Here is an 11251-nt window from a genome sequence, read left to right as displayed (position 1 = left end):
CTCCAATAAAGAGAAATTCATCATCTGCAGTTCGTCAAAAAGTGCCATTAAAAACAATTCAGCAGATCCTCAGAGTGCGGATACAGACTGTTTTCAGCTGTAGAGGTTAACTTCATGCACTTATCAACATACAGTTCAGAGGCTTGCATTAGAGTTCATTGGTGCTTGGGCCTCTTTTATTTAGCACGGTTATACCATTGTGAAATTATCTATATAAATACGCTCAAGGGTCTATCGTATGTTTGTCATGCAATTAAAAATTCAAAATATATTTTTAAATCAGTAACTTTGCAAATTTAGAGGATTTGTTTTCGGACAACATATGTGTCACATTTTAAACAGGGTTTGAATAATCAGCACTGACACACAGACATTTATGCGCTGGGTATAACAGACATGCTTACCGTGTGAAAGGCCCGCCGATGTCTTGGAGCAGAGAAACACGCTGTATTGTTGCTTTTCTCTATTGTGTAAGCAACGCCCGACTGTCAGAAACGCTGTGTGCGGGTAGCAAAGTTGGCTCCAACGCACATCCAGGAATCCGTGTGAAAGAAAGGTGTCGCTGCAGCTAGGCTCTCAGGATAGTCGGGCTTTTATTTATATTTGCATTCTGGTGCGTTAAAACTAGCAGCCTCTGTGTCCCGCTTGGATCATCATTCCGAAAATTCAGATATTTAAATAAAATGGTGAATTGGCTAGTGATGAGGAGCCACTTAGATCCGTAAAATGAGGTTTGATTAAATTAAACTCTTATGAACAGCTATGAATTCTACCTTTCTGCTGATGTGTTCCAAACAAACGATGTTTTCTACATGTCCAAACTGTGTGCTAATTACCTCACACCGCTGTGTCTGGGATCCGAAAAAAATAAAAAGTTAAAACGCTATACCTTGCGGCAGTTGTGAAGTGCTGAGGAAAATACTGTGTGTCTGATGGGGTGTTTTTATATAGGTGGACTTGGCTTCAGTTGGCCTCTGACATGATAAGATAAGATAAAGTAACTGTTTCTAATGAAATAGGTTTAAAACTATGGAACTACATTTGGATGTGTGAGTGCTGGGATGCTCTTGCTGACTGTTGGGGTCTAACTGTAACCCCCTGTTGGGATGGTCTTGATAAGGATGACTTCTTCTTCTGCTCATTGTAGGGGGTCTAACTGTTACAGAGTTAAGAATATATAGTTATATAAGTATAACAGTTCATTTCTAAAGGAATACACATTGTTTGTGGTGTTCTGTTTAAAACTATTAGCCTGTGAAACTATTAGAAAAGCAAAATGCTCCTAAAACAGTTAAATCATCTATGTGTGATTGTGACTAGTAGATAATTATGGGACTAGTTGCATTAAAGGCACAATGTGACCTCTGACACGATAAGATAAGATGTTTCTAATGAAATAGGTAGAAACTATAGAGGTACCGTTGGGATGGTCTTGATAAGGATAACTTATTCTGCTGATTGTAGGGCTTCTAACTGTTGCTGAGTTAAGAATATATAGTTATAACAGTTCATTTCTAAAGGAATACACAGTCCTTTAAAGGTGGAAAACCTTCTGTTTAAAACCCATTAGCCTCTGTGTCTTTCAGAGCACTAAAGAAAAGCAAAATGCTCCTAAAACAGTTAAATCACCTATGTGTGTGTTTGTGACTAGTAGATAATTATAGGGCTAGTTGCATTAAATTAAACACTGTGTGTGGATACATGTTGTTTAATCATTTTACTAATGATCACATTTGCTTAAATGATCATCAGGAGTACAACTATAGAGTAATACCACCGTGCAAATTGATGATTTGCACAGTACAGTCCTGGACTGGTCCTGTTCAAAGGCTTTGATCTAACCTTCATTTATGTCTATTTTGCCTGCAAGGAGCCAGACTTTCTTGTAATTTTCTATAGTGGTCTTGAGCAATAGTTCTCCAGTCTTTCTGAAACTGGCTGCTTTTTAACTCAAAGGATGAACCTGTGTTGTGTCTCTACTTTATGCAGTGGTTGTCTGGTTTTCAGGTCTGCTCCAGTGCATATTCCCATCCTGTCCAAGCTCCTTGGTGTCCCATCCACAATATTTGGCTGTCTCAAATTTCTTTAATTTCATACTACTACCAGTAGTAATAGGTAGTAGTAGACCTCACCAGTCTCTTATGGCTCAGTCATGGCTCTGCTACTTCAGGAAGATTTGAGCATACTCCATTTTTGCCTGCTTGATTTTCAGTGATGGGAATAACGGCGTTATAAGTAACGGCGTTACTAATTAGAGAGAGAGAGAGAAAAAGACAGCAGAAAAAGAGAGAGAGCGAGTTTTGAGATATGAGAGATTTGTGACGTTTAGCATGTTTGGAGTGTGTAGTTAATGTGTTGTCTTGTGTAGTTAGTGTGTAGTGTTGTGGATAGTTTTGTGTTGTGTGTCAGAATAATGATCTCTACCTTTTTTTTTTTTTTTTTTTTTTTTTCACCAACGCACTACATTGGTGGTTGGTGGTTCTTTGTGTCCGGGGGTGGGCGCCCAGGTACCCACCGGCTCACTCCTTGGCGGCTGCTTATCGGGGCATGGAGCCTGGGGCTCGCTCGGGCCACCTCGGGGATGGGGTGCCCTCGGCCTCGGCCCGGGCTCGGTCACTCAGGCACAGCTGGCTGCCGGCGGAGCTCACGGGCACGCCACTGCAACCCCCGGCTTCTGCTCCGCGGCTGCTGAGTGACCCCTCATCTGGGACTCTCCTCAGCTCTTTCTGGGATAGTGGCGCAGCTGCCCCTCTGTTGGTCTTCCTTGGTCTCTTGTGTTCTGAGGGCATCTGGATGTCTGGAGTTTTGATCTCCTCCATACCTGCTTCATGCCCTGGAGGACGGGGCAGTGGCCCCCACACCCTCTAGCAGATCATTACATGAAGGAACCTTTTTAAAAACAACAAGCGTTCATGCTCACAGGTGTACACACGGGTGCTCACACACACAAACTACACCCTTTTGGCTCCTACCTCAAAGCACACTGTGCGCTGTCGATCTCACGTGCTGCACAATAATGTTTAATATTTAGTATTTACTGTCATATTCCCATATATCATTGTGATGTTGTTTATTACTCTCGTTTTCTTCTGCTTGTTTTCTTTTTTTCTTTCTCAACAGGTGATCCAGGTGATCGATATATGTATTTTTTGTCTGCTTATTCTGTTGGTTTTGTTTTTTGCCCTTTTTCCCGTCCCTCTTCTCAGCTGTTTTCTTTCCTCTTTCTTTCTCCCTTTCTTTCCCCAGTCAAGTCTGTCCCGTATTCAGCAAGTGAAAATAAAATAAACAATAAAAGGTGAATCAAATGGACCATTACGGCAAGGCTGGGATGGTCCATTTGGTAAAGTAAATCCGTTGGGCATCTTTCTTCGCCTTTAGACAATAATTCTGATGGCAAAAGAACCAAATGGGACAGGTTAAAAACAAAAAAAAAATAAAAAAAAATAAAAAAAATAATGATCTCTACCTGCCAGTAGTAATATAGTTATACTTTTTTTGCCCCCACCCACCCCCACTTCCCCTTTTCCCCCACTTCCCTTTTCCTCACCCCTTCCCCTTTCCCCCCTGCGCGTCCACGTGAGTGCGTGTGAGCGTGAACGGACTTTTTGCTCGTGCATGTGAGTTCGGGGGTTATGTGGGGTCACATGAGTTCACAAGGGTTTAATAGTTTTTATTTAATGAAACCATTATGTGTTTTAATTAAACTCTTTTTAAAGGTTTGTCTAGGCCTCAGAGCTCTGTTATTTAGACATAGATGATTTAATTTAGCTAGTTTAGGGATATTTTGCTTTTCTTTAGTGCTCTGAAACACACAGAGGCTAATAGTTTTAAACAGAAAGTATTCCACCTTTAAAGGATTGATTGTTTTGTAATTTTACTGGTTTTGTCTGTCACTGCAATAGCCAGCTGCCGTGCTCGAGTGGCTTGGTATGCTGTGTTCTCCTGGCGTGTTGCCCGCATTCACCGGCTTACACGCCAGTCTGTCCTCCCTGCGGCGAGTGACATTCTCTAGCCTAGTGTAGCCTGTCCTGTCTACAGGACCCTGTAGGTGCCTGTAAACTGCTGAGTCCTGGCCTGACGAGGTAGCTCTTCTGTGTTGTGCCATCTACTTTTCCAGAGGTTGTTTGGTTTCCCTGATGTATAAATCCTGGGGAATCCTCCTGGCACTTAACAGGGTACAATATATTAATAATAATAATAATAATAATGCATTGGATTTATATAGCGCTTTTCAAGGCACCCAAAGCGCTTTACAATGACATTATTCATTCACGCTCACATTCACACACTGGTGGAGGCAAGCTACGGTTGTAGCCACAGCTGCCCTGGGGCAGACTGACAGAAGCGAGGCTGCCATATCGCGCCATCGGCCCCTCTGGCCAACACCAGTAGGCGGTAGGGTAAAGTGTCTTGCCCAAGGACACAACGACCAGGACAGAGAGGCCGGGGATCGAACCGGCAACCTTCCGGTTACAGGTGCCCTTCCCAACCCCCTGAGCCAAGGTCGCCCCCAACACATTACTCTGTGTTGGGGGACCCAAACCCTTGGGGTGAACCGATTTTTGTCCAGGACTCTTCAGTCTATTCACAGTGGACACTCTTTCAATGATGAGGACGTACACATCCTGGACAGGGAAGAACGCTGGTTTGAGCGCGGAGTCAAGGAGGCCATTTATGTGAAAATGGAAAGACCTGAATCGAGTAGGGGGGCCTAAGGGTACATCTTTCACCATCTTACAATGCTGTGATTGCAGCCATTCCCCAACTCATTGCTCATTGCTATTGATCAGTGGGCCTTGATCAATGGTCATGAGAATTTGCCTATTAATGATGAAGGAACTGAACTCCCAGCCCATTGTTTCTTCACTGGGCTGGTTTCAGTCATTATGCAAATGTACCGTTTATAAGATTGGGGAAACCTGCAGTCAGCTGAGACTGAAGAAGTCGCTTGGATGAGTGACGAAATGTTTCTCCCACTGAAAGTGGAGGATCAATAAAGTAAAACTGTATATAATAATGAAATGTATCGAAGTTTGATTTGGATTAAAAATCAGAATTTTTTAATATTAACAAAATTATCTGCCTCAGTCGTGCCCCCACCACAAATGTTCCCTCTAAGCTGCGCACGTGCACAATTGCACACTGCTGGCACGGTCTCTGCGCACAGAAAATCTGCGTTGTGCACAAAAAAAAATTTAACCTGAATTGAAATTAAAATTAATACTTTAACAATTCTGTTTTGCAGTGTTAGTAAGTGACTGGCTGCTCCTGTATGGGATTAGAACGATGCCACCTTATCCCATAGTCCAGCCAATAATGCGATTCACATTCGTATATACGTAGCCAATCAACGCGGTTGACAGGCTATGACAGCGTCCTTATGTGCCGACACCAGTGTTTTAGCTAGCAAAGCGGCGTGGCTGATGTGCAGTGAAGCCACGTTAATGACAACGTGTCCAACCATTGGAGATGTGAGCAGGACAGACGGAACAATTGACGGAAAAAGTGTGGACTTTATACCAGTTTTTAAAGTGAAAGACATGCAGAAAAAATTCTTAAACTATTTGCAACTGTGGCAATCATGATGGAACTTTCCACATGCTTGATTGTAGGGAAACTCTTTTTCACTTCGAATGAGCATTTTCTGTCCTTGAATTGTTTAAAGTAAAATAATATGAAGCAAACATTTCTATATACTCCTCATGCGAATGTCAGATAACAGCATGACCTGCAGCTTCTGTTAAGGACAGACATCTTTTGTTTTCTCTCACTGATATGATCAGAATGTGCTCCTGTCCTGCGTTCAGTCTGTAAATATGACCTTGTGTTTGAGTACTGTTCGAATATAAGAAATACTGAATTAGGATTTGCAAATATGAAAAGGGTTGACTACATTTGCAAACAGTACATTCGATTACTATTAATTACGAGCCAATGCAAGCCAATCCCTCCTCCCCGCTCATTTGCATGATCTGATCCATCCCAGCTTCCGTTGGTTTGCTTCATCTCAGAGCCCGTTGGTAAGTTGTTTTTCTTTTGGACCTATAAAATTATAAAAGCATTTATTTTATAACTGACCTGTTTGTGATGTGTTCCTTGGCGTATGCTAAAGAGATTATTGTACATGTTCACGTCTGTATCTTATTTTTTTTAACGGACATGTAAGTTTAATCTTTTCAAACTAACGCTTTTATTAAAGGGACATTTCACTAGTGCGGCTCTGCAGAGACTTCAGCAGCTGTTTCCAGGCATCACTCAAATTATTTTTAGCCTACAGGGAGGACAAGTCAGGACAGACACGGTGGCAGTTCATGTGTGCCTTACATACTTCCTTCTTGTAGACCCACTTATGAAATCAGAACGTTTGATCAGAAATAAGTAAAGAAGGAGGAAAAAAAGGTTGGGAATGACTTTCAGGCTGACGTGCAGCCCTGTGCTCTCATGCAGTTGTATTATTTTTAAAAGAACAATTTAATGACTGTTTTGCAAAGCTGTGAAAAAGGAACGCAAATCCTTAAAAACTGACATTGTGCAGACATTTTAGCACCGAAAGCACTAAAATCGAAAGCACTGATGCAAAATCATACACAACATATTACTGGTGTATTAATGTTTCTATCAACCTGATGCCGCAGCAGATTTTATTCATTTACTGCTGAGTGAATTTATAAGAAGACAGCACTCTGATTATAAAAGTGTGAACTGGAGCCATCTGGTGGGTCTTGAAGGTAAAGATGGGATCTACAAGAAGTCAGAACAAGAGAAATTAAAAATATATTTTAAGCTTAGTTAAATTTGACATCAAATATTACTGTACCACCACTACTACTACTACTACTACTACTAATAATAATAATAATATAAAATTAACTAAAATAAAATAAATAAGTTCCATGTTCCCAAAATACTAAATTCTTGTTAAACATTTTTTGCATGAACAATCAGGTCTTAGGGTCTAGACGTTCTAATCTTTGGCACTTGTATGTGTAGCTTAGTTTGCAATGTAGCACTGGTTTCCCCATTACATAGTGCTACCTTCTTTATTCACAATTTTCAATGAAAATTTGATGTTGACTCACTGTTGCTTGTGTTCCCTTGTTCAGATATGCAGATTAAAGATGGGTGAAACCAACATGTGGTCATGTTTCTGAACTGACGGGATCCATTCACTGCAGAAATGCACGTTTAGACTAGAGATCAAACTGGTTTCATGAAGACAAAAGCTCACACAGTCACTGACACTGAGAGGAGAGATGGCACAGAAAGGAGTTCAACTGGACCAAGAAACAATTTCATGTTCGATCTGTTTGGATCTACTGAAGGATCCAGTGACTACAGCCTGTGGACACAGCTACTGCAAGAACTGTATCGAAACCCACTTTGATGAAGAGGACAGGAAGGGAATCTACAGCTGCCCTCAGTGCAGGAAGACTTTCACACCGAGGCCTGTCCTGGAGAAAAACACCATGTTAGCAGCTTTAGTGGAGCAGCTGAAGAAGACTGGACTCCAAGCTGCTCCAGCTGATCACTGCTATGCTGGACCTGAAGATGTGGCCTGTGATGTCTGCACTGGGAGGAAGCTGAGAGCCATCAAGTCCTGTTTAGTCTGTCCAGCCTCTTACTGTGAGAAACACCTCCAACCTCACTATGATGCAGCTCCATTAAAGAAACACAAGCTGGTGGCCCCCTCCAACAAGCTCCAGGAGAACATCTGCTCTCGTCATGATGAGGTGATGAAGATTTTCTGTCGTACTGATCGGCAGAGTATCTGTTATCTCTGCAAAAGAGATGAACATAAAGGCCACGAAACAGTCCCAGCTGCAGCAGAAAGGACTGAGAAGCAGAAGGAGCTCGCGGTGAGACGACTAAACATCCAGCAGAGAATCCAGGAGCGAGAGAAAGATGTGAAGCTGCTTCAGCAGGAGGTGGAGGCCATCAATGGCTCTGCTGATAAAGCAGTGGAGGACAGTGAGAAGATGTTCACTGAGCTGATCCGTCTCATCCAGAAAAGAAGCTCTGATGTGAAGCAGCAGGTCAGATCCCAGCAGCAAACTGAAGTGAGTCGAGTCAAAGAGCTTCAGGAGAAGCTGGAGCAGGAGATCGCTGAGCTGAAGAGGAAAGACGGCGAGCTGGAGCAGCTCTCACGCACAGAGGATCACAACCATTTTCTACACAACTACCCCTCACTGTCAGCACTCAGTGAGTCGACACACTCATCCAGCATCAATATCCGTCCTCTGAGCTACTTTGAGGATGTGACAGCAGCTGTGTCAGAGACCAGAGATAAACTACAGGACATTCTGAGAGAGGAATGGACAAACATCTCACTGACAGTCACTGAAGTGGATGTTTTACTGTCACCAGCAGAGCCAAAGACCAGAGCTGGATTCTTAAAATATTCACGTGAAATCACACTGGATCCAAACACAGCAAACACACATCTGTTATTATCTGAGAGGAACAGAAAAGCAACATTTAAGGAACAACAACAGTCTTATTCTGATCATCCAGACAGATTTCTTCCTTGTTGGCAGGTCCTGAGTAAAGAGAGTCTGAGTGGACGTTGTTACTGGGAGGTGAAGTGGAGAGGAAATGTTTATGCAGCAGTTTCATACAAGAATATCAGCAGAGTAGGAAGGCTAAATGATTGTGTATTTGGATTAAATGATAAATCTTGGGCATTAAGTTGCGATAGCAACAGTTATAAATATTTCTACAACAAAGTCCAAACTGAGCTCTCAGGTCCTGAGGCTTCCACATTAGGAGTGTACCTGGATCACAGAGCAGGTATTCTGTCTTTCTACAGCGTCTCTGAAACCATGACTCTACTCCATAGAGTCCAGACCACATTCACTCAGCCGCTCTATGCTGGACTTATGCTTTTTGAGCGAGGAGACACAGCAGAGTTCATTAAATTGAAATAGACAGAGTGGGTAGGTTTATGTTCTCCAAAGAAGCCTTAACATTTTAGAAATTCAGAGGTTTAACCAGTTATTGTTGTAATAAAGTTTAAAAGTTAGTGTCTAAAAAATATACTGCTGTAAATAAATGTGTAGCTACATTCCTTGGTTTATCTGCTGGATGTTTCTGGAAGTTTAATGTCCCTTAATCTGTTTATGATCAACAAAAGTGGTGTATTTTGGATAGTTTCTTCACCTGCTATATATAACTCATGTTTTATCGACTCCAATTAAACATAATGTTAAAACAATAAACAATGTTACTTGGTTGGTAGTTAAACCCTTTAATCCGATAAATTGTAAAAATGTATTAGTGGATTCTTTGCTGTTTGGGACACATTGCTAAAACATTTAGAGAAAATTAAAACCATACCCACCTGAAAGATGCTTGACAGCTGCCGTAAATCCTTTTTTTGTGTGTGATCGGGATTAATTTTTTTTCCCCCCTCTGGATCGGTGTCCAATATGTTCTTGGGGTGGGGTAAATATATAAAAAGGAGCGTTGTGGCCTTGCTATACGTATGTCTTTGTACTACATTGTTGATGCTCAATTTAAAAAAAAAATGTATTAGTCAGCAATTAATGGACAACAAGCAGCAGTATGCAATGACTGATCAGCAACTATTCTTGCACTTCATTCAAAGTCTTGAACTTGCATTTGTTCTCTATAGAGCGCTCAGTCTGAGGTCCAATGAGATGTCCAAAAAGATAAACTGTCATGGCCCTGGGTCATGCGACCCAGTATGTTGAGTTTTTTGGTGTTTTGTTATTCTTTTTAGTCTAGTTTTCATTTCAGCATATTTAGTTTCATTCTGCCATGTTTTGTGTCTCAGTTTTCCTTGGTTGTAAGATTCAAGTCATGGCCGTGTCTTCTTATGTTTCCTGTTTTATTTTGAAAGAGCTTGGTGTGTTGTGTTTATTGTATTTAGTTTCACGTGTCCTGTCATTATGTTAATTGTTGTCAGCCATGTTTCCCATGTGATCCGACTCCCTTGACTATTCCTCATGTGTATTTAGTCTGTGTGTGTTCCCTCAGTCAGTGTCGGATCGTCTGTTAACCTCACCACAGTTTACTTAGGTTTGCTCTATTGTTTCTCTGTATTTTCTAGTTGCTCAGTGTTCTTAGTTGTCATAGTTTTTCACTGAGTGTCTCAGCCCTTTTGTAACACAGTGTTCATAGCCTCCTTAGTTTCCCTAGTTGCTTGTTTTTCTTCTGCATCAGCCAATAAAGGCTCGCTTTATTTTTGAAACTACGTTTTGTCTCCACCGTGTCTGCACCTGGGTCTACCTCTTTCCTCACACCGGCGCACCCCGCCGTGACATAAACATTTTATCTTTCTCTTTGTTTCTAGATCGCTTTGCCACCCTGAGCAATCTAGGGTTGCAGGTTAATGTATGAGTTTTTATTTGTTGCTTGCAGTTGTCTGCAGTAAAAATTGGACCCCTTCCAACCATATATACATTACACAAACATCACATTGTGGAGACAGCTCAGAACAGGTGACTTTTAGATAAAACTGGGTGAATGAAATCAAGAATAAGGCAGAGAGTCAAAACACAGTCTTGTAATCTGGGAGAATTTGTTGTTCCAGCCAGCCATTTGGCCTTGGAGCCTTCTAGCTGGCCAGAGGCATCCGCATTAAGATAATGCTTGTTTGGGTTAGTTTTAGTGCAAACAAACTGCATTCCACTGTCTACCATAAATGTAAATGCTGTAACTTGATTATTTTAATAAACCATGTAACTTGGATGATTCGATGCTGGCGTGACCACAGTGCACACGTCTGATGTCGCTCACTCATTCAACCAGACCCAGAACTGATCCGGAATTAAAACAGGACTACAACAGTTCAAAATCAGGACTACTGAGGACTTAACCAAGACAGAACCAGAATCAAAACTAGATGATAGTAGCACTAAAAACCATCATAGACCTGCACTACACTTATTTTTTAATTCTACCAAAGTACACTATTTAGATTCAGAAAGGTTTATATAATTATTCAGCCTTGTGCAAACAAGCCTGCATAACTTAGTAAATATATAACTTGAAAAATAACAAACCTAAAAGAAACACTAGGTACGAGATACATGAGTACCTATGATACGGTGATACTTTTGTTAAACAACCATTTGACTAACATGTCTGTCTCACCTGCTCTCTCTCCTCTCTGCTCCTCTCTCCTCTCTGCTCCCTCTCTCCTCTCTGTTCCTCTCTCTCTCTCCTCTCTGCTCCTCTCTCCCTCTCTGTTTGCTCTCTCTCCCTCTTTGTGCTGACAATCATCAAATAT

The 11251-nt window shown here is 41.6% G+C and overlaps 1 protein-coding gene across 1 annotated transcript; it reads left to right on the top strand.

Moving 5' to 3' along the window:
• The first annotated feature begins 5974 nt into the window (after nucleotides 1–5974).
• Nucleotides 5975–9921, top strand: LOC116329743 (tripartite motif-containing protein 16-like). Its single transcript, XM_031751815.2, has 2 exons — nucleotides 5975–6020; nucleotides 7104–9921. The coding sequence occupies exon 2, from the start codon at nucleotides 7254–7256 to the stop codon at nucleotides 8922–8924; it is 1671 nt and encodes a 556-aa protein (XP_031607675.2). The 5' UTR covers nucleotides 5975–6020; nucleotides 7104–7253; the 3' UTR covers nucleotides 8925–9921.
• The last annotated feature ends 1330 nt before the right edge of the window (nucleotides 9922–11251 follow it).

This window comes from Oreochromis aureus, linkage group 3 (genome assembly GCF_013358895.1).
Source record: "Oreochromis aureus strain Israel breed Guangdong linkage group 3, ZZ_aureus, whole genome shotgun sequence".
Taxonomy (NCBI): domain Eukaryota; kingdom Metazoa; phylum Chordata; class Actinopteri; order Cichliformes; family Cichlidae; genus Oreochromis; species Oreochromis aureus.
Note: the sequence above shows the minus strand (reverse complement) of the source record. Positions and strands in the feature narration are given on the sequence as shown.